The sequence below is a fragment of the Rhinolophus sinicus genome, linkage group LG10 (genome assembly GCF_036562045.2).
Source record: "Rhinolophus sinicus isolate RSC01 linkage group LG10, ASM3656204v1, whole genome shotgun sequence".
Taxonomy (NCBI): Eukaryota; Metazoa; Chordata; class Mammalia; order Chiroptera; family Rhinolophidae; genus Rhinolophus; species Rhinolophus sinicus.
This window is the reverse complement of record NC_133759.1, coordinates 40,213,079-40,235,851: the sequence shown is the minus strand read 5'-3', so window position 1 is coordinate 40,235,851 and position 22,773 is coordinate 40,213,079. Positions and strand designations below refer to the sequence as shown.

Sequence of the window (22,773 nt, the reverse complement as noted above, 5' to 3'; positions counted from 1 at the left end):
AATCGGGTGGCCCTATCTTGCCTCTAGCTCACATGGCACCCATCTCCATCATTCCTCTTCAGGCGCTCCTGGCACATCGAGTTTCTTAGTGTTTCTGGGGGGAGGGGGCGTGTCTCACTGCTCTCTCCTGCCTGGCCAGCCGTTCCTGCCATCTGTCCACTGCTCCTGTGTCACAGCCTGCCCTGTCCTGCTCCCCATGGCAGTGTACCTCTGCTCTCGGGCACAGATCGCAGGCCTGCAAATAGCATGACCTCCGTTGGCCAAGACAAGGACTCCGCAGGCCAATGGGGAAGGCAGAGCAGAGTGTTCAGGTGGACACAGCCCAGACTCACGAGGTAGCCCTCTCTTCAAGATGCTGCCTCACGTGTGTCCTGCTTGTCCTTCCAGCTGGGCTGCAGCCCACTCCCCTGGGAGCTCTCCTGAATGTCCAGCCTACTGAGCATTCCTTTGTTGGAGCTCCCTCTGTGCCCTCCACCTGGGGCCCAGAGCTTGGCCACGTGTCGATGAGTCCCGTGCATCCCCAGAGCTACGTGCCCACCTCAGAAGTCTGCCCCCAACACGCAGAACATCCGAGAGAAGCCAAGAGGGAGAGGAGAGGTTGAGCCCAGTGGACCCAGTGCCCCACACAGGGCTGCCCCTGGGGTTGGGGAGTCACTAGCTACTTAATAAATGCAGGAGGGAAAGAAGGCATAGGGTGAGTGCGGGACAGTGGGGCTCTAAACCTCGTGCAGCTCTGGTTTCCAGGCCAGTCCTGGAGCCAGGAGCCTTCTTTGTGCCTTACCTCGGTGCAGCCCCACTCAGCCCCGTCCTGGGGAGTCAAAGATGAAGGCCACGGCAGCTCCCCGCAAGGCCATGCTGCCCCACAGGCTCCCTCGCCTTGCCCACGGGGCGGTACAGCCAGGCTCCTTCCCAGGCGAGGAAGGAGCTGCACCACGGAGCACCCCAGGAAACCTTCACATGCTCACACTGGGATTCCAGGCTGTGGGGCAGACTGTGAGGGACACATGTGGACAGGTCGGTGGAACAGGTGGGACGTGCTCTGGTGGCCAGAGGGAGAATGAGAACTGCTGCCACCTGATTCTCACCGGGGCGGCCCTCGTTTTCCAGGTACAGCTGGGGGCTGTGGGGAGCTGCGGGGGCTTTAAGGAGAAGGTGGGTTTTGGAGACTCAGCCAGCCCTTGCTGGGAGCTCCCTCGCTGAGAAAAACAACCCCTTTCCTTCCTAGTCAGCTGCAAGCACCCAGAGAGCATCTCCTTCCCCTCCCCTTTATAAAAATTGTGGTTAAAAGAACGTAACGTAAAATTTACGATCTTAACTATTTTAAGTGTATAATTCTGTACATTAAGTACATTAAGTACATCCTCAATGCTATGTGGCCATCACCACCATCCATCTCCAGAACTTTTTCATCTTCACAAACTGAAACTCCATCCCCATTAAACACGAACTCCCCACTCCCCTCCCCCAGCCCCTGGCAGCCCCCATTCTGCTTTCTGTGTTTATAAATCTGACTACTCTAGGGACCTCCTATAAGTGGAATCATGGAGCATTTGTCCTTTTATGACCGGCTCATTTCATGCACGTTACAGCATATTGCAGAAGCTCCTTCCTTTTTTAAGGCTGAGTAATATTTCATGGATGTACAGGCCACATTTTCTTCATCCATTCATCCACTGATGAGCACTTGGATTGCTTCCACTTCTTGGATATTCTGAATAACGGTGCTATGAACAGGGGTGTACAAATATCCCTTCAAGACCCTGCTTTCAATTCTTTGGGGTATATATTCAGAAGTGGAATTGCTGGAACATATGGTAATTCTATGTTCAATTTTTTTGGAAAAACCGCCATACTGTTTTCCATAGCAGCTGCCCCATTTCACATTCCCACCAGCAGTACATGAGCGTTCCAATTTCTTCTCATCCTCGTCAACACTTGTTATTTTCTGGTTTTATTTTCTTTCTCAGAGTAGCCATCCTAATGGATGTGAGGCAGTATCTCATTATGGTTTTGAGTTGCTTTTCTCTAGTGATTAGTGCCTTTCACCTTTTTTCACATCAATTTTTGGGTCTTTGGATCAGTGAAGGTGATGCAGTTCAAGGTCTTGTTCACCTCCATATCCCCAAGGCGGAGCAGAAGGCCGGGCATGCAGTAGTTGCTCAGAAACTGAAGGAGCAGCATGACTTATAGGCTAAAAACAGGGGTCACATCTGGAGAGAGGAGCCTCCCACACTGGAGGTAATCGAGGGGAGGCTGGATGACCGTGGCAGGCAGTTAGCAGCACTCTGTCAACCAGCCCTTCCTCATGCCCAGCTGACCTCTGACTCCGTGGAATGGGATAAAATCAGCCCTAGGTTATCATTCAGTGAACATTTCCCAACGGCCTCCTAAGTGCTGGGCCCTGGGGAGAGGGGAGGACGAAAGAGAAGGGAGGTGGGGTGTCTAGGGCACGTGACACAGGACAGCCAGCCCTTTGGGCTGGCACAGCTTGACACATTCAGAGAGACCTGCAGCCCCTTTGCAAACTACTGCCTGCTCCTCAGGGCAGAAGTGTCCCCAGGTGACTCCAGCCCCTCAGGCCCGAGTGAGTATGGGGCCCTCCCAAAGGCCCCACAGCCTCCCCCAGTTGCTTTTGCCTGGCCTGCCCCCACCCTTCTGCTCTGTTTCTCACAGCCAGTCTACTTGCTAGGCAGGAGCCACCCGAGTCTTGGCTAGGGCTCAAGGCCTCAGCGGGGAGCCCTGCCTCCCAGCAGCCAAGCTTCATCACCAGTCACAGACAGACCCCGTTTCTTCCTTACTCACAGCCCTTGCTTCTCCACAGCGGCTTCACCAATGCCAGGCCCAGACTGAGGACTGTCTCTGCAGCTGGCACCTCTGAGAAAAGAGAAGGTGGAAGTGCCCCCAGCCCAGAGACCATCCCAACCTTTTCAGAGCTGCCTCCCAGCTCTGCCCCAACCCTGCGTTTACTTTGCTTATCTGTCTCCGCCACCCCCACCTCCCTCCCCACTCCAGCTGTACAAAAGCAGCAGACTAAAACTCTAAGTGAGGGAGACATGATTCCCACTGAGGGACGGTGAGCCAGCTCTGAATGCAAAACTGTCTGACAACGTCCTTCTTGAAACAGAAGACCCAGAAATGAAACGACGGCACGCCAGGAACTACACCTCCCTTGTATTACACACCGATACTTCTCTGCCTTTTAAGATTTTTTTTCAGCATCATAGTCTGTCATGCTGGGACTTGCACATCCACTGACCGTAAACCTTCCAAACCTAAAGGTGAACATTTGTTCTTTCTCTCAAACCACCTCTTGGCAGCTGAGCATACTGCAAACCTCGATTCCGTCATTTCTCCCTCTCTAGGGCACAGCTGAGCAGCAAGCCTCCCCTGCACTCTTGCAAGCTGCATTTTCGGGAAAAAAGTGGACAGGCCAAGCACAGGGGTCTGTCCCTCATGCTGCCACTGATCATCGCTCACTGGGTGCAGCTGAACAAGCGGCTACCTGAGCCACACCTGTCCATCTGGTCCATAAGGACATCAAGAGCTTTCTCCCAGTGCCTTCCCCAACCCAGATAATCTAGGCTGATTGCACGTCCCTCACTACTGATCTAGCTGCCCTGCTGGCAGAGGAATTGGGGTCAGTGCGTGGTTTTAAAACATATCCACAAATTCTTCAATAATTCTCCCATCAAGAGGTGGGGTCTTGTTCCCGTTCCTTGAACATGGGCTGGCCCAAGGGACTCACATACAGGGGAAGGTGACACCATATGGATCATGAGGCAGAGAGACACGTAAAAGGCAATACAGCTCCCACCTGGCTCTCTTGGGACCTTGCTCTTAGAACCCAGCTGCCATGCTGTGACAAAATCCGGCCACGTGGAGAGGCCACCTGTAAGTGTCCCAGCTGACAGCCTGCATCGACCACCAGCTATGTGAGTGAACAAGCCTTGGAGAGGACTCCAGCCCCAGCCAACTTCTGACTGCAACCACCCAAGAGACCCAAGCAAGACCACCAAGCTTAGCCCAGTTGGCTCACTGACCATCAGAGACAATAATAACAAACAATTGAGTTGTTTTGCGCCACTGAGCTTGGGGTGGTTAGTTTCACAGATACAGATAATAGAACTGTTGTGATGGCAACATTTTCTTGTAGAGATTCCATTCCCTTTTTCCCTAAGTATTTTCAAACTGTCAACCTAACGAGCCATTCTAGAATTAGGAAGAGTCCTACTGGTTTATGATTTCAGAAATCTGCCCCGCTCTCCTTTCAAGAACCTATACCATTTGTGTGTGCGTGCTTTTCTGATCCTTTCTTCACCATTCCTCAAAAACTGTTGAAAACTGTTATAAATATACCATTAAGTCCTTTCAGAAGCCTTGGATATAACAAATTAAGAGCCTGGAACTCTGTTTGGTAATAATAATAACAACAAAACAATAGCATTAGCAACTGTAATTTGCAATCTCAGTAAATGTTAGTGATGTGCCAGCATTTCACATGTATTGACTTACCTAGTCCTCACAACCCAATACAGGTGAAAACTATGTTTATTCCTGCTGAGGCCCAGAGAGAGAAGGAGTTTGCCTGGTGCATACAGCTACTAACGGACTGCCAAGCCCCCCTCTGAGTCTCAGGCATTGGGATCTCAGTGCCTTCTCTCTCTGCACCTGTCAGCATCTTCCCTTCCTAACGCTCACAGCCTCCTCTGGACCCCACCTTCTCCATTAAGCATTCCAGGATGCTGGGGTCCTGGCATGACCTCTATTGTTCCTCTGGAGAGAATTTCCCCAAAACCTCTTTTGATTCAGGCAGACATTCTGACAAGGTCCAAACTCAGCGCATGGGGGAGAGACTGGCCTCAGGACTCCTGGAAAGCTGAGTTGAGAGGCCTGATAGGAGTGGGGCTGCCTGCCCCACTAGTGGCAAGCCCACGTCTGCAGGCAGGTTTATAAAGCACTTCAGCAAACACACTTTCATAAGATCCTCACAACAACCCTGCAAGATGGGCAGTATTGCCTGCACTTTAAAGGTGAGAAGGTCAGGATCAGGAAGGCAAACAGATTAGCCCATGGTCACCCAGCTAGTAAAGAGCAGGGCAGGAGCTCCAGCCTCGTCTCAGGACCCACGCGTGACTCAGTCAGCTTTCTGCTGCACTATGCGTCCCAGGCATTCTAGAATCCTAATACAGCCTTCAGCAATGTTGTGACTGCCAGGCTCCTTTCCTGGATCGGGCGGTATGCTTCTTGAGCCCAAGGACCTATCTGTGCTCATCTCACCCAAGCTGGGCCCAGCCGTGCTCAGAAGATGGGCATCACCTGGTTGAAAAGCCCGAGCTCAGAGGCTGAGACGCTGACTTAAGCCAGGCCGCCCCACTTCCTTTTACAAGAGTCTGAGATCACTCCATGAACGACCCTTGTCTATGCAGCCCTGCTGGTAAACAAAGTAGTAGCAGACGGGATTGCACACAGCGCGGGATGGGGTGGGGTGCCTGGGACAAAAGACGAGGGCATCACCAGGGCCCCTGCTCAAACCCGTCTTCATCTGTTTCCTACAGGAAACCCGCGCTGGGCAAACAATCCTGCGTCCCTCTTTCTCCAAGAGAGCCCTTTTCCCAAGCTTGTGCCCAAAGAAACCAACAGTATGGCTTTGTCCACCCCCTCACTGCTCTCACCTGCAAAGTCCTCTCCCACCAGCTTCTACTGTGGACCTCAAGTTGAGGCCACAGTCCCCCTCTCTGCCCCCTCCTCACCTCACTCCTGTTTGGCTCACCAGTGCCTCTCCCACAATGCCCTCTCCTCCCTCCCCTGCACCCTATCCTCCCCTCCAGTTGGAGTTTTCTGTTTTACCTAAATTTGTAGTTCTCTGGCAGGAAGTAGCCCATCTTGCAGTCATGTTGTGCCTGGAAGATTTGTTTCAGCAAATTCTGCTTGCTGAAGCCATATCCATTCAGAATGCTGCCCCCAAAAAGGAGCTTCCCCCCAGCGAACATCTGCTGACAGAAAAAAGAAGCAGAGGGCAGGCCCTTAGCACATCAGCCCTGAATCTCAGGACAGCCAGGACAGCCCTGGCCCTCAGAACTTGTGTCAGAATCCAGGCCTCTCTTTGGTGGCTGGGGAAGGGGTGTTGCCCTCCCGAAGTCACCCGGTGAGGTATAGCTGAGCCTGGCCCCTGTCTAGGCCCCGCAGGTCAGAGGGCGGCCCCATCATCATAGCCTCTGCCCCCTGCCAGACCAACCAGCTCAAATGTCACTTTACACACACACACACAGACACACACACATACACCACACACACATCCTCCCAGGCCCTGGGACCAGAAGGCTGTTTTCCTGCTCAGAGGCAGGTGGTCCGTTCTGCCTCTAACCCACTCTGATGTATGATCAGCTGGTCCCATGGGATGGGTGTCCCTTGAGGGCAGGGATCTTATCCTACAGCTGTCCGTGTCCCCACCCTCTACATATCAGTCTCCAACAAGTAAAGACCCCTCCACAGATTTCTGTAAAAAGATAGTCATTTGTGTTGTCATGACATAAAAAAAAAAAAAAGGAAAGAACTTAAAAAGGCCCCACGAAAGCTGCACAGGTAGAAAAATAACAGACTTTTACATAGCAGTTAAAAATCAGGTGTTACAAACTATTTTAAGACAGGGGGAAGTGCTCACATCATTTTAATTAAAAAAGCAGGACCCCAAAGTCCAAAAGAGATAGAAAAGGCCAGATACCAAAACGTGAGCATGGCCGTGCCCAGGGCCGACCGCTGTGCCCGATGAGGACACGCTGCATCCTTGTTGGGGAAAACTGAGGCAATCTGGGTGATACGATGAAGTACTTTCTAAATTGCATTTTCTAAATTTTCTATAATGAGTATATAGAGGGTGCCAAAAAAATGCATACACATTTTAAGAAAAAAACAACTGTATTCAAATTGTAATACTCAATATACACCCACAACAGAAGATGAATACAAGTCACACGTATACATTTTTTGGCACCCCCGGTATATGTTTGTACAACCAATGTTTTTAGTAAAAATTTATTTAAAATAAACAGATAAAGAGTTTGGCTTTCTGGTAAGCGTCCCTTCAGTCTCCTGGGATGGGGGACACATGGGGTCAGGCTGGGGACAGGAGGCCGGGCTCCAGTCCTGGCTCTATGGGCGGGGTGACTCTGGTCAGTTCTCTGCTCTCTGTACCTCGGCATGGGCGGGGAGAGGATCCCGCGGCCCTCCCGCCTCCCCACTCCCACATATGTGACTCTGCAATGGGAGGGGCTGTTGAGACGGGGTGCTGCAGGTAGTTGGTGACAAGTCGTCGTCGTTTCCCCCCCCCCCCCCCCCAGCTCACCAGAACCATCCCCTGCACCACAGCATACTTCTTCACCAGCAGGGGCGGGTCCTTCTGCAGGGGGCTGTCCAGGTCATAGCGCAGTAGGCGGTAGGGGTCATGCCGGCACTGCCCAGAAAATGAGTGCCGGTCACCCCAATGCCAGGAGGATGCACTCAGATTGCCACATTCTCAGCTGGGCCAGGTTCCCACTGAGGCCCGGAGCCCCATACAATACCCCCTCCCAACTCCTGCTCAAAAGGGCCATTCAGCCCCTGCACACACACCTCCCATGGTCATCCCAGAGAATGTCCCCAGATCCATTTAGGGCCCTCTATTGGTGAAGGCTGTTACAGGGACAATCGCCCCCGCCATGTGACATCTGCTACTAGACTGGCCCTCTGGGGCCTGCGGGATCCCGTGCCTGTTCCCTCTGCCTGAGAGAAGCCCTGAGGAGATTTGAAGGTGGGAACCGTGTTCCTGGGTGTTCCCATTTCCAGCATTTTTCTTTCCCCTCCCCCACTGCAAGCTGCCCCTCTGGACACCTCCCAGTCATTAAATCCATTCAGTTCCACTGAAATGAACCCACATCTTGACTCAGAGCCTGGTCAATCCTCCTGCTTTCTGGATGCTATGGATGCAGTAACACAGCTAATGTGATGCTTCCTAGTTTTGGACCCTATGAATGGACCCTTGGGACTCCAACCACAATGAACTGGGACCTCGGGCAGCCTTTCCCCTGTTTGCCTTGGCAGAGGCCACTGACTGCCAGAAACTCACCCACCTGCTAAAACCCTCTCATCCTGGGGGACTCTCCCTGCCCTTTGAGAGGTGCGGGCCCTGCTCCCCAGCTCCTACACGCCCAGAGCCGTCCTCTCATGGCCCTCGTCCAGGCCGGCTACAGTTACTGCTCCGCCAGTGTCTGAACCAACGGGGGAGCCCCTGGCCTGGCACAGGACCCACACACAGCAGGTACCTGGCCACTGTTTACAAACATTCCTGCGGCCTGAGGATCCAGTGGTGAGTGCGGCTCTGCTCTACACACTCAGACCCGTACATAACCACGCACTGCAGTGAGTGCTCTGGAAGAAAGCAACAGGGCCTGACCTCGTCTCAAGGTCAGAAAAGGCACCCACCTTGATGTGGTGACATTCATCCTGGCACAGGAGGATGAGTGGGAGAGAGAGAAGCGGAGGTGAAACATCGCAAACAATAGGAAGAGTGTGTACAAAGAGCCCTCAGCGTGTGCTGAGGTGGAGAGGCAACCTCTCTGCCAGCCCTAGCGCTGCATGGGGGTCTCCCCCCACCTGCCTCCCCACCCTCACACCCCAGGGCCTCCTCTGCTGGGCCTGGGACCCACCTGGATGCAGGGGGAGGCACGGCCCTGCTGCCGGTGACTGTAGAGCGTGTTGAACAGCCACTGGAGCTGCTCCGTGCTGGTGGGGCTCAGGCCGGACAGGATCCCGAACACCAGCACCTGGCTGGGGTCCCGGGGTGCCGACAGGAAGCGCTCCAGTTCCACGTCAGAGACCAGGGGTACCTTCACCACGCATCTGCAGCCAGTGCGGATGTCTTCCTTACGAAGGAGCTTCCGCAGCACCAGGGGGCAGTCAGAGGGCGAGGCTGCCCACCTGCTGGGGCTGCGCATCTCGGGAGCCTTTCCTCTGCAGGAAGGAACAAGTGGGCAGGCGCTCAGTGGGTGGGCTGGCCCCGCCCGCCAGGCCCTGCCTTCACTTCAACCAAGTCCCCACTGTGCAGAGCCCAGGCTACAGGCAGTTGGAGTCTGGCCTCCACCACCAACGTTCAACACCGATTGGGAGGGGTCTCCTAACTTCTCCGCGCCTCAGTATCCTCAGGTGCAAAAGGGGATTAACCCGACTTGTTTGTCCATCCATCCAACAAAAACTTTGCAGTCATCCTGAACTCCGTTCTTTCTCTCACACCCCACGTCGGATCCAACCTACCTGCAAGCCTGTCTGCTCTACATTCAAGAAAGATGCAGAGTCCGACCACTTTTCCTCTCCCCCCACTCCTATTAACACGATCCAAGCCTCCATAATTTCTTGCCTGGACCTGCAAGTACCTCCTAATGGGTCTTCTGCTTTCTCACCTGCCCTCTCTTCAGTCTATTCTCCACCCAGCAGACTGAAGGATCCTGTTAAAACCTGAATCACATCATGTCACTACTCTCTCTGAAATCCTCCACTGGCTTTTTGCTTTTCAGACAATAAAAGCCCAAGTCCTTACAATGGTCTTTAAGGCTGTACAGGATCTAGCCCCCTTCCTCGTCCCCTTTGCCTCTCTCATTCTTCTCCTTTGCTCATTGAACTCTGGCTGCTCGCCTCTGCTTATCCTCCAACCTCAGGGCCTTTGCTCTTGCTACTCCTTCTGCCAGCTTGGCTCTTGCCCCAGCTAGCCACACACCTCACTTTCTCACCTCCTTTACGTCTTTATGCACATGTCACCTTCTCGGTGAGACTTTCTGACTGCCATACCTACCCTCAACACTCTTTTCACTTTCCTGCCTCATTTTCCTCCTTAGCATTGCTCACTATCTAACATACTATACATTTTACTTATTTATTTTGGAAATCGTACTTCTCCATCCGAATAGAGCACTATTTCCATAAATTCGTGAGTTTGTAGTGTTTTGCTCAATGGAACAAATAGCAGCCCTTTAGACTAGTAAATATTCAATAGAGATATAATAAATCTCCAAACAAGTACTTAACAGGCAACTTACTATGTACCAGACACTGTGCTGGGTTGTTGCAGGGTTGTGAGAGTTGTATTTAGATAGGAATAAGCACTATCAGATATAAAGTGCTGCTATGATTTTATTCTTATCATTTCTGCACTCCTACATTGTGGTTAGCATTTTACAGCATCTATAGCTCTTGGCATAGACATTGTCTTGGCTTGTTTTGGAATAATCTGTGTAATAGGCTAGGCAGAAACCATTATCACTGTGCACAAATCAGAAAACAGAAGGCTCCCACTGGGTGAATACATTGTCCAAGTTCATACATCAGTTAAGTGGCAAAGGCCAGGATTAGAAACCAGGTCATCCTAAAACAAGAGTAATGCAAGTAATTTAGTACTAAGAATTTTTCAAAGGCTATTTGATACTTGCTAAACAAACTTAAGACTATCTCTTTTTTAAGACCCTGAACATCTGGGGAGGAAAAGTTGGATCTATTAATCACAACTTATATACCAAGATAAATTTGAAATGGATCAAGTTTTTAAATGTGGGGAAATTAAGCAATAAAGGTTCTGGTGGGAAATATAGGAGAATCATTTTATAATTTTGGAGCGGGGAAGGCCTTTTATAATTATGACTCAAAAGTCCAGTTGTCATGATAGAAAAAGATTGATAAATTCAACTATATAAAAGAAAAATAAACAAACAAAAGAAACCCTGATTGGTGAAACCATCACAAGCAAAGACAAAACACAAATAACAAACTGGGAAACATATGTGAAACTCCTATTACAGACACGTGGCTAGATTCTCTACTATGTAGAGAATTGTAAATGAATTAGAAAAAGTTAATAACCCAATAAAATATGGGCAAAGGAAATAAACACACAATTCACAGAAAATTATATAGAAATCATTTTTTTAATTATAAAAAGACAGGAGTGATGTTGCTGAAAGTGGCAGAGTAGAGAACCTTAAACCTATGTCCCTTCACTAAACCAACAATCAAGCTGGCAAAAACTGTGAGTATCAACTTTATCAGAGCTCTGGAAACTAATTTAGAAACTTACAACAATCAAGGAAATGCTGTGAAGAAAAGAAACTGCTAAATTTTGTAATTTTGTAATTATCCACCTACCACCCCCCAATTCCCCAGGATGGTGGCATCCATGGGGATGGCAGCCCATGTTCCTGGTGTGGCTTGTGGGTACCAGAGAGGGTAATACAGACTTTGTTCTCAAGGAATTGTGATTGTGTGGTTTGACATGTCTGGAAATTCCCTGAGGGATTGGCTAAGAAACTTGCCTTTGTTTTGCCCACCCTGGAACTTTCTCAGGGATGGAACAGCCTTCTGAGCAGTCTTTGTTAAAGGCATTTAAAAGGAAATACACCAGACACAACCTCGTGGTGCAAGGGATAAGAGACAGGGCACATAGTAGGTTGACTGAAGAGCCTGGAAAGACAGAGTCTGGCAAAAAAATACATGGGGGAATAAAAGCGTTGAAAGGTTCCCATATATACCAGAGAATCTAAAGGGGCACATGCACGTTCAGGGTTGAAACCATGTTTAGAAAAGGCCGAGAACACCCTAAGCTTTCACTTCTGACTGACCTCAAGGCTCTGCATAACTGGGAAGTGAAGGCTAAAGCAGTTTAAACAGCCTAGGTAAAAGCACTGAAGGAGTAGTCAGTGAAATGTAAGAGTCAATCTGCAAAGACTGGAAAAGTGTTTTTATTTATTTATTTATTTATTTTGGCCCCAGGTATTTCAGGAAGTCCTGTCAAATTTCATTAGCTGATCACTAAGCTAACCAGAGACTTCAGTGACCACAAAATAAAAAATATAGTTTTTACAAAAGTAGTTTAGAAAAGTCACCAAACAAATATATAATTACAAACTATAAGCAGCATCAATAAACCCTAGAGAGAGGACAGAATTTGATTTTCAGAGTTACCATATTATAATATTCAAAATGTTCAGTTTTCAATCAAAAAAATTATGAGTCATGCAAAGAAACAGGAAAGTATGGCTCATTTATCATAAAAGAAATGAAGAGGGGCAGCTAGATGGCTCAGTTGGTTAGAGCATGAGCTCTGAACAACAGGGTTGCTGGTTCAATTTCCACATGGGCCATTGAGCTGCGCCCTCCACAACTAGATTGAAGGACAATGACTTGGAGCTGATGGGCCCTGGAGAAACACACTGTTCTCCAGTATTGCCCAATATAATTTATTTTTGAAAAATAAAAATAAAAAAGAAATGAAGAAAAACTCTCCCTGAGGAAATCCAGATATTGGACTTTCCAGACAAAGGTATTAAGTCAACTGTCTTAATTATGCTGAATGTGCTCAACGAAACCAGGAAAACAATGTCCCACCAAATATAGAAATTATAAAAATAACCAACCAGAAATTCTAGAGTTGAAAAGTACAACTGAAATGAAAAATTCAACATCAGACCTAAACAGGCAGAAAAAAGAATCAGCAAACTTGAAGACAGGACAATTAAGATTACCCAGTCTGAGGAGTAGAAAGAAAAAAGAATGAAGAAAAATTAATAGAGCCTAAGATATCTGTGGGACTCCATCAGGAATACCAACCTATACATAAAGGGAATTACAGAAGGACAAGAAGAAAGGAGCAGAAAGAATATTTAAAAAACAGTTGCCAAAAACTCTCCAAATTTGAGATTTCTCCAAGAAGCTCAACGAGCTCCAAGTAGAATGAATTCAAAATGATCCACATTGAGACATATTATAATAAAATTGTTGAAAGACAAAGAGAATCTTGAAAGCAACAAGAGTAAATCACATATAAGGGATCCTTAATAAAATTAACAGCCAATTTCTCATCAAAAACCATGGAGGCCAGAGGCACTAGAATGACATATTTAAAGTGCTGAAAGGAAAAAAGAATGTTTCAGCCAAGATTTCTATTTTGAGCAAATTAATCCTTCAAAAATGGAAGAGAAATCAAGACATTCCGAAGTAAACAAAAGCTGAGAGAGTTTGTCACTAGTAGGCTTGCCTCACAAGAAATGCTAAAGAGAATGCTTTAGATTAAAATGGAAGAATACTAGTCAGTAACTTAAACTATGTGAAAAAATAAAGAACACTGGTTAAGGTAACTACATAAGTAAATATAAAAACAGTATTATTATACTTTTAATTTGTAACTCCTCTGTTTTCTTCTATACGGTTTAAAAGACAAATAAAATAATAATCATAAATCTATGTTAATTGGGCAAACATTGCATAAAGATATAATTTGTGACAACAACAACATGGCAAGGGTACAGAGCTGTATAGAAGAGATTTTGTATACTATTGAAGGCAAGTTGTTATTAATTCAAACTAAATTGTTATTGTAATCCCCAGAATAATGACTAAGAAAATAACTAAAAATATATATGGAAAAGGAAATGAGAAGGAAATCAAAACTGCATGTATTAGTCAGGGTTCTCCAGAGAAACAGAACCAACAGAATCTAGATCTAAATCTAGGTCTAGATCAGAGGAAATTTATGGGCTTTGTTCAAATGGTCATGGAGGCCAAGAAGTCCCACAATTTGCTATCTGCAAGCTGGAAAACCAGGAAAGCCAGCAGTATAATGCAATCTTAGTCCAAAGACCTGAGACCCAGGGAAGTCAGTTGTGTAATTCCCAGTCCCAGGAAAAGGCCTAAGAACTGGGAGGCTGCTGTATAGGTCCTGGAGTCCAAAGGCCCAAGAAAGGAGCTCTGATATACAAGGGCAAGAAAAGATGGAGTTGTCAGCTCAAGAAGAGAAAGAAGGAATTTGCCCTTTCTTTGCTTTTTTGTTTTAGTCAGGCCTTTAGTGGACTGGATGATGCCCACCCACGTTGGTGAGGATGAATCTCTTTATTCAGTTAACTGAATGTAATGCTAATCTCTTCCAGAAATATCTTCACAGATGCATCCAGAAATAATGTTTTATCCTTAGCCCAGTTATCCCTTAGCCCAGTAAAGTTGAAACATAAAGTTAACCATCATAACATGATACACACACACACACACATACACACACACACACACACACACACACACAAATCAACAATGGAAGAACTGAAGAACAAAAAGAGATACAAGACATAGAATACCGATAGCAAAATGGCTGAAGTGAGTCCTGCCTTAATAGTAATTACTTTTTAATGCAAATGGATTAAAATCTTCAACAGAAACCAGAGATTGACAGAATTTAAAAGAAAACCCATGATCCAACTATATGCTTTCTACAGGAGATGCATTTTAGAATCAAAGATACAATAAGGTTGCAAGTGAAAGGATAGAAACAAACTCCAAGCAAACAATAACCAAATATGAGAAGTGGTGGCTAAACTAATATCAGACCAAAAAAAAAAGACTTTAAGAAATAAAAATTATTTCAGGAGACAAATAAGGCATTATACTGAGAAAAGGGTCACACTCTCTAGAAATATAACAATTATGAACATATATGCATGTAACAATAGAGCCTCTAACTACATGAAGCAAAACCTGACAGAATTGAAGGGAGAAACAGACAATTCTACAATAATATTTGGATATTTTAATGCCTTGCTTTCAATCATGGACAGAACTAGATGAAAGATAAAAAAGGAAATAGACAACTTATAGAACACTATAAACTATCTAGACCTAAGAGATATAGACCATTTAACCCAACTACAGCAGAAAACACATTCTTCTTACATGCACAGGGAACATTCTCCAGGATAGACCATATAATCACCCATGAAAATGTCTCAATAAATTAAAAAAGAATGAAATCATACAAAATGTCTTCTCTAGAAAAAGAAATTAAAAGTAAAGAAATTTGGAAAATTCACAAATATGTGGAAATTAGGCAACACATTCTTAAGTAGACAATGGATCAAAGAAGGAATCACAAGGAAAATTAGAAAAACACTTTGACATTAATGAAAGCAAAACACAACATAACAAAAACTTATGGGATACATTGAGAGCAGCACTCAGAGGGAGAGGTATAGTATTAAAAGAGAAGAAAGGTCTCAAATCAATAAATTAACCTAACCTTACACTAGAAAAATAAGAACAAATTAAACCCAAAGGTAGCAGAGGGAAGGAAATAATAATGATTAAGTTGCAAAAAGCAATATAGAGAAACAACTAAACAAATGTTGGTCCTCCGAAAAGATCAACAAAATTGACTAATCTTTAGCTAGATTGACTAAGAAAACAGACTCAAATTACTAAAATCAAAAATAAAGTTGGGACATTACTACTGACCTTACAGAACTAAAAAGAATTATGAGAGGATATTGTGAACTGTACATTAACAAATTATATAACTTAAATGAAATGCACATATTCCCAGAAACATACAAACTAATAAAACTGACTCAAAAAGAAATATAAAATCTGAATAAGCCTCTAACAAGTAAAAAGACTGAATCCGTAATTTAAAAACCTCCCCCAAAAGAAAAGTGCAGGACCAGTTGGTTTCACTTGTGAATTCTACTAAACATCTGAAGAACACCAATTGTCCTCAAACTCATTTAAAACATAACTTCCTAACTCATTCTATGAGGCCAGCATTACCCTGATACCAAAGCCAGAGAAAGACATTATAAGAAAAGAAAAACACAGAAGACTATCCATTATGATTAGAGATGCAAAAATTCTCAGTGAAATACTAGCAAATCAAATCCAGCAGCATACTAAAAGGATTATATAAGAGGGATTTGTCAAAAAAAAGGGGTAGTTTAATATACCCAAATTAATAAGTATAATACAACATATCACATTAATAAAATGAAGAGACTAAAGCCACATGATCCTCTCAATTGATGGAGAAAAAGCATGTGATAAAGTCCAACACCCTTTCAGGATAAAAATCACTCAACAAATTGGGATTAGGAGGGAGCTTCCTCAATATGACAAAGGACATTTATGAAACACTTACAGCTAACATCATACTGTTAGCTGTAAGTGTTTCATAAATGGTGAAAGAGACTGAAAGCTTTACTCCTTAGAGATCAAGAACAAGACAAAGATGCCCATTTTCACCATTTTTATTCAATATTGTACTGGAAGTTCTAGCTAGAGCAATTAGGCAAGAAAAAGAAATAAAAGCCATCTAAATTGGAAAGGAAAGAGTAAAACTATTTACATTCACAGATTATATGATTTATATACAGAAAGTCGTAAAACGTGTGTGCACATGTGCATGCACATACACACACACACAAACACACACACAATTAGAGTTAATAAACAAATTCAGCAAAATTTCAGGATAAAAGATCAACACTCAAGTATCAATTATATTTCTATACACTAGCAACAAACAATCTGAAAGGGAAATTACAAAAATAATTTCATTGATAATAGCATCAAAAAGGATAAAATACTTAGGAATAAATGTAATCAGGAAGGTGAAAGGCTCACACAGTGAATGCTATAAAATATTGTTGAAAGAAATTGTAGGACCCAAATAAATGGAAGACATTCCATGTTCTTGTATTGAAAGACTTAATATTGTTAAGATAAGCAATACTACCCAAAGCAATATACAGATCTGACGCACTTCCTATCAAAATTCCAACAGCCTTTTTTTTTTTTTTTTTGCAGAAACGGAAAAGCTAAATTCATATGGAACTGTAAAGGGTCATGAATAGCCAAAACTACCTACCTTGAAAAAGAAGAACAAAGTTGGAGGACTCAAACTTCTTGATTTCAAAACCTACTACAAAGTGACAGTAATCAGAGCCGTGTGGTACTGGCATAGTGACCGACATATAGACCAACAGACAGAACAGAGACCCCCGGATATAAATCCTCACATATATGGTCAAATGATTTTTGACCGGGGTACCAAGACCATGCAATGGGGGAAAACGACAGTCTTTTCAACAGTGGTGCTAAGAAAACTGGATATCCACAAGCAAAAGAATGAGGTTAGATACTTATCTAACACCTTATACAAAAATTGACTCAAAATGGATCAAAGACGTAAATGTAAGACCTGAAATGATAAAACTCTTAGAAGAAAACATTGAAGAAAATCTTCACAATATTGGACTTGGCAATGATTTCACAGCTATGATACCAAAGGCACAGAGAACAGAATTTAAAATAGATAAATTGGACTTTATGAAAATAAAAATTTGGGATCGCAAGATATTATCCACAGAATAAAAAGGTAACCCACAAAATGGAAGAAAATATTTGCATATCATATATCTGATATGGGATTAGTATCTAGAATGTAATTCCTAAAACTCAACAAAATAACAAACAACCTGATTAAAAGTGGGAAAAGGACTTAACATTTCTCAAAAGAAGATACTCAAGTGGCCAATAAGCACATGAAAAGATGTTCAACGTCACTAATCAGCAGGGAAATGCAAATTAAAACCACAGTGAGATAATACCTCATACCTATTAGGATGGCGACTATCAAAAACAAAACAAACAAACAACCCCCCCCGCCCCCCTAGAAAACAGCAAGTGTTGGTGAGGATGTGGAGAAACTGGAAACCTGTGAACTGCTGGTGGGAATGTAAAATGGTAGAGCCACTGTGGAAAACTGTATGGTCGTTCCTCAAAAAATTAAAAAATAGAATTTCCATATAATCTAGCAAATCCATTATGGATATATAATGAAAATTGAAGGCAGAGGCTCAAAGAAATATTTGTACAGCCATACTCATAGCAGCACTATTCACAAGAGCTAAAATGTAGAAGCAATCCAAGTGTCTATGGACAGATGAATGGATAAGCAAAATGTGGTATGTACATACACTGCAGCATTTAAAAGGAAGGAATCCTGTGACATTCTACAACATGGATAAACCTTGAAGACATTATGCTGTGTGAAATGAGCCAGTCACAAAAAGACAAATACTGTGTGATTCCATTTCAAATTCATACAGACAGAGAGTAGAACGGTGGTTTCCAGGGGCTGGAGGGAGGGGAGAATGGGAGTTATTGTTTAATGGGTACAGAGTTTCAGTTTTCCAAGATGAAAAGAGTTATGGAGATGGATAGTGGTGATGGTTGTACAACATTATGAATGTATTTAATACCACTGAAATGCTGAAATGTACACTTAAAAATAATTAGGATGATAAATTATATGTTATGTGTATTTTATCATAATAAAATTTTTTAAAAATTATGAAAAGATACTCAAATTCACTTATAATAAGAGCAACACATATTAAAACTATATTAAGGTAACATAGTCTGCTGATGAGAATGCAAGTTGGTATAGCCCTTAAGATTTATTTGGTGCTCTCTCTTAAAATTATAAATTCATGACCCATGGCCCAGCAATTCCATTTTTAGAAATTTATTTACAGATATATTTGTACAAATATGAAAATGATGCATATATATGGTTATTGCCCTCAGGATGGCTTAGAATAAGAAAAAAAGGATTGGGCAAATCAATCATGAAACATCTATACATGGATATTAGGTAGCAAACACCAAAAGGTCAAAAGAAATTCATAGAACAATCTCTAAAATATATTGTTAAGTGAGAAAAGCAAAATTCGGAACAGTGATTTTCAGACTGATTTTTTTAAGAAAAAAAAAAAAGGAAGAAATGAAGTATATTTCCCTTGCTCTCTCTTGTCCAGCTCTTAGTCATTTGTCCTACCTGTCAACTCCACCTCTTTAGTCAGGGCTCGTCAGCTGTTCCTCTTTCCACTCTAATTGAATTTTCTTTACTCTTCAGACAGGCCCACACATATGGAACAGCCCCCACCCTCCACTTGCCAGCTCTCGCCTCTGCAGTGCTGAAAACCTGGTTCCTAAGTTTGTATGCCTACAGCCCCTTCCAACAGCTCCCCAAGCTCCCAGACTTGGGCTGTCTATCTCTCCAGATAGGACAGCTGTTGTAGCTGGAAACTGCCTCTCCTGTTCAGTGCTTTGCTTTCAACATCTTCTCTAGGGCTCCTGGTAAAGGAAAAAAGGTTAGGAAAGGGGTTTTTTACAAGTTCAGCTCACTGATACCTCTGGGAAGGGAGCACTTTCCTTTCAGCTTCCCACATGAACCGCTTGCTGCCTTGTTTGCCCGCTGCCTAAAGAAAGCCTAATTCAAGAATATGATAAGGCAGCTCTGGTGTAACAAACGGACTTGTCAGTTACTTCTTCACTTACCACCAGTGTTTCTAACCTGGAAATACATAAGCACCCTACTCCATATTTTTGCAGCACTTAAAGTTTTAATAGCACTTTTGCATATCTAATAGCTCTTCGTAAGTACCTGGAAGAGCATACAGGGAGCAGAGAGACAGAGCAGGAATTAGTATGCCCATTTTATAAATAAGGAAGCTGCGGTTCTGAGAGTTTGAGTTACTTAGACAAAGTCTGTTCCTACAGAGCTATGTAAACTTGGCTAATTCATACAATGTCAGAGCTTTAAGAACGTGTTCTACCAGGGAGTCCAAGATGGCAGAGCAGATAAACACTGTGCCTGAGTTCTTCTGTGAACACATTAAAATTATAACTAAATTATCGAACAATCAACCTGGAAAACCATCTGAAGTCTAGCTGACAGAAGTTATATGTAATGAAAAATATAAAGAAGAAGCCACAGCGAGACTGGCAGGAGGGGTGGAGAGGCTGAACGGGCCCCACACCTGTTGGCGGTTGAGACTCAGGAGGGATATCTCGGCCTCCTTGGTTACCCTGGAGGAGTGAAGGACCCCAGCCTCCACACCAGGCTTCCCAGCCTGGAGTACTGGTGCCGAGAAGAGGAGCCCCCACACATCTGGCTGTGAAAATAGGGGGGATTCCGACCGCTCAGGTGGGCTGGAAGGCTGCGGGAAAACCAGAGGTCCTCTTAACCGGCCTGCACATAGACTCACTCGCTCGCAGGCACTCACCTTGGGCTCCAGTGGAAGGGCGGTGACTCAGGGGGGGCCTCAGACACATACTGGGTGGGGGAGGGGGAAGACTGAGGTGTGTAGCTTCCAGAGAAGGACTGGAGGACAGTCGGCATTTTCCTGGTGATGGGGCCCACCTTCCTTGCAGATAGCAGGCAAGCACTGTCTTTCCTGTGTTGAGCCCGCCCCCTCCAGCCATATCTGCATCTGATTGGCCTGGTGAGCTCTGTTGCTCCGCCCTGCTGACTCACTGGGACTCCGCCCACCCACCTCCTGAACCACCAGAGACACTGACTGACACACAGAAGCTGGAGAAAACAAACACCCAAGTGCACCTGGGTGTCACCGGGGCTTTGGCTTGGATCTTGATGGTCTTCTTCCTAGTGGGGCTCACAGGAGCAAACCCATGCTCTTCCCTCACAGACTCTCCAGTTGATTCAGGTCCAGCTGACTGAGATCGTAATGAAATGACTTCTCCTGAGTAGAGACTTTGCTTGGTGGCCCGCTCAGGATACCAGGCTTTCATCCTGGTTTTAGTCATTTCTGCCCCTTCCGTTACTGGATATTCTATGGTGAGCAAGCCTGTTAACAGAAGACACTGCTGTCACTCTCCATGGCGGCCTGGCCTTCCCTCCCTGCTGTGAGGCTCTGCAGGTGAGCACCCTTCAGCTCATGTCCCTCGCCACTCCTTCACGCTGGTAGGTCCTCCTGCCAGGCTGCCTCCCCTCTGTTGTCTGGCACAGTGCTCCAACCCTAGTATAGTTAGTGGATTGGTAAATGCTGGCTGCATGTAAGAAGGCATCAAGGTCATTCCTATTCATTCATCCAGACCAGCTTAGATCCCACTTCCCCGAGACCTGTGTTTCATTCAGCTTTGTGTTCTCCACAGCACTCAGTGTCGAGTGGGTGCACAGTGCATCCACACTGCTCCCCTCCTGAGAATACTGTTTCCTGTGTCTCCAGGTTTAAGCCATTTTCATCTACTTTCTTCGTTATATTGTATTTGTTTGTATTCTTATTTTATTTTCCCTACTAGATTGGAAAACTTCTGAGCCCAGGGACCTCTCATTCCTTTGTTTACTTACCAAACATTTATTGAATGCTGGGTGCTGGGCATACAGAGACAGGGTTCCCTGCCTCTGGGTACTCCTAGTGGCAGGATGGGGGGATGGGCAAACAGAAATATTCACAACACTAGACAGTAAAGATTTATAATTAGAGCATGTATAAAGTGCTGTGGGAGCCCAGAGAAGAGTATGACCCATTCTGCTGGGGAATCAGGGAAGGCTTCCCAGAGGAGGGGCACAGCTGAACTGCATCTCTAGGGACAAGGAGAACCTGCCCAGGGAGGCTGTGGGAGGAGCACAGCCCCTCTGTGACCAATCAGGGGGTGAGATGGAGTGGGGGGTGGGGTCAATGTTCCTTTGTCCCCAGGTCCACCAGCAGTGAGAAGAAGAGTCCCAATGTGGAAGGGGTCCTGAGACCACCCACACTGGCCCTGGGGGAGATGGGTGGGCTAACAGAGACAGCCTGGTGAGGCGGCTGCTGTTTTCTCTTCTGCTGAGATCTTCCACAAGGAAAGTGAAATGGGGCTTGCCAATGGATGATGGACCATATGGGAAAGGTAAACCAGGTGTGGGGGTGGGAACAGAGAGAGATACAGAAAGACGATGAGGGCCCGGGAAAATCAGATAATCACATGGAGACATTAAAGACACCTGGGAAAGTGCTCAAAAATTGAAGGTGGCGAAGGCCACCATTATTAGCTGAGTGGCCTTGAGCAAGTCCCTTCACACTGAGCCCAGCAATCCCATCTACCATTGGGGAAATCTCCCTGCCACGCCCTCCTCCCTGGGATGGTAAAGAACTGTCCTTGGAGATGACTTGCAGGTGACCCAGGCTTTGTGAAGCCATCAGATAGGCTGTCATTGACCTTTCTGTCCCCTTACCCGCTGCCAGCAAGACAGAATTCATGAACTGAGACAATGTCTTCTGAAACCGCCTCTTGATCTCTGCCAGGGCTCGGCTCATCTTAGATGTCTTTCTGTTCATGCTGCTGGCCTTGTGGGCCACCTGGGGAGAGGCCGGGGGAGGGCATTGTCATCTGCCCCACCAGGGGCCATCTGCCCAGACCAGCAACAAGAATACCTTGCTCTGGCTTGAAGGAGGTGCTGTCCTGTCTGCCTCGGACAACAGCTCTTCCCCTTGACCCAGTGAATTCCTGCACACTGGTGCAACCTGACTCAAACGTCCTCTCCTTGGAGGGTTTTCCCTGACTCTACTGGGCAGAACTGTTCCTTGGACCCCCATTCATCATGCTCTCTATGCAGCCTGAAGACAGAAGTTAGCCCTTTATGAAGTAATTGGATGCATTTGAGCCTGTCTCCCCAACTGGACTGTGAGCTCCTAGAGGGCAGGGACTGTCTGGGTTTCCTTTGTGTCTGAGTGCCTACCATGCAGAAGGTGCTCAATTAATGCTTGGTGCATTATGAATAACCAGATAAAGGCCTCTCTGCAGCCTTTGCATCCCCCAGAACGCCCTTCCTCCCTCCAGCTGCCAGAGCATCTCAGCTGAGAAACTGCCCTTGGCCAAGGTTACGTAGATTGACGTACCTGTGAGCACAAAGGAGCCCAGGCCTCCTGCCTCAATTCGGGGTTACCCTGAAAGGTCATTCTGGTTCTGGGGACCCCTGTGGGTGGTGAGGCAATTTCTGGAGCTGCCCTGCAATTCAACCTCTCAAATGGTACCCCACAACTAGGCTCAGATTCCAGAGTTAATGGCAGTCAGGGTTTGACTTTTTGTCCAGGAAGACTTTGCCAATTTCCTCAGCTAGCAGCAATCACTCACCATGCTACACTTGCACTTTTGCCC

General features: G+C 45.6%; 1 protein-coding gene across 1 annotated transcript in view; it reads right to left on the bottom strand.

The window, feature by feature from the left end:
* The window catches only part of LG10H3orf20 (linkage group 10 C3orf20 homolog), a 96,799-nt gene that overhangs the window by 39,967 nt on the left and 34,059 nt on the right, over positions 1-22,773 (bottom strand). The window contains exons 9-13 of the mRNA XM_074314087.1: positions 21,851-21,974; positions 20,237-20,483; positions 8,682-8,985; positions 7,343-7,450; positions 5,848-5,990 (exon numbers count right to left, since the gene is read on the bottom strand). Coding sequence (XP_074170188.1) covers positions 5,848-5,990; positions 7,343-7,450; positions 8,682-8,985; positions 20,237-20,483; positions 21,851-21,974 — 926 coding nt within the window. The remainder of the gene's footprint in view (positions 1-5,847; positions 5,991-7,342; positions 7,451-8,681; positions 8,986-20,236; positions 20,484-21,850; positions 21,975-22,773) is intronic.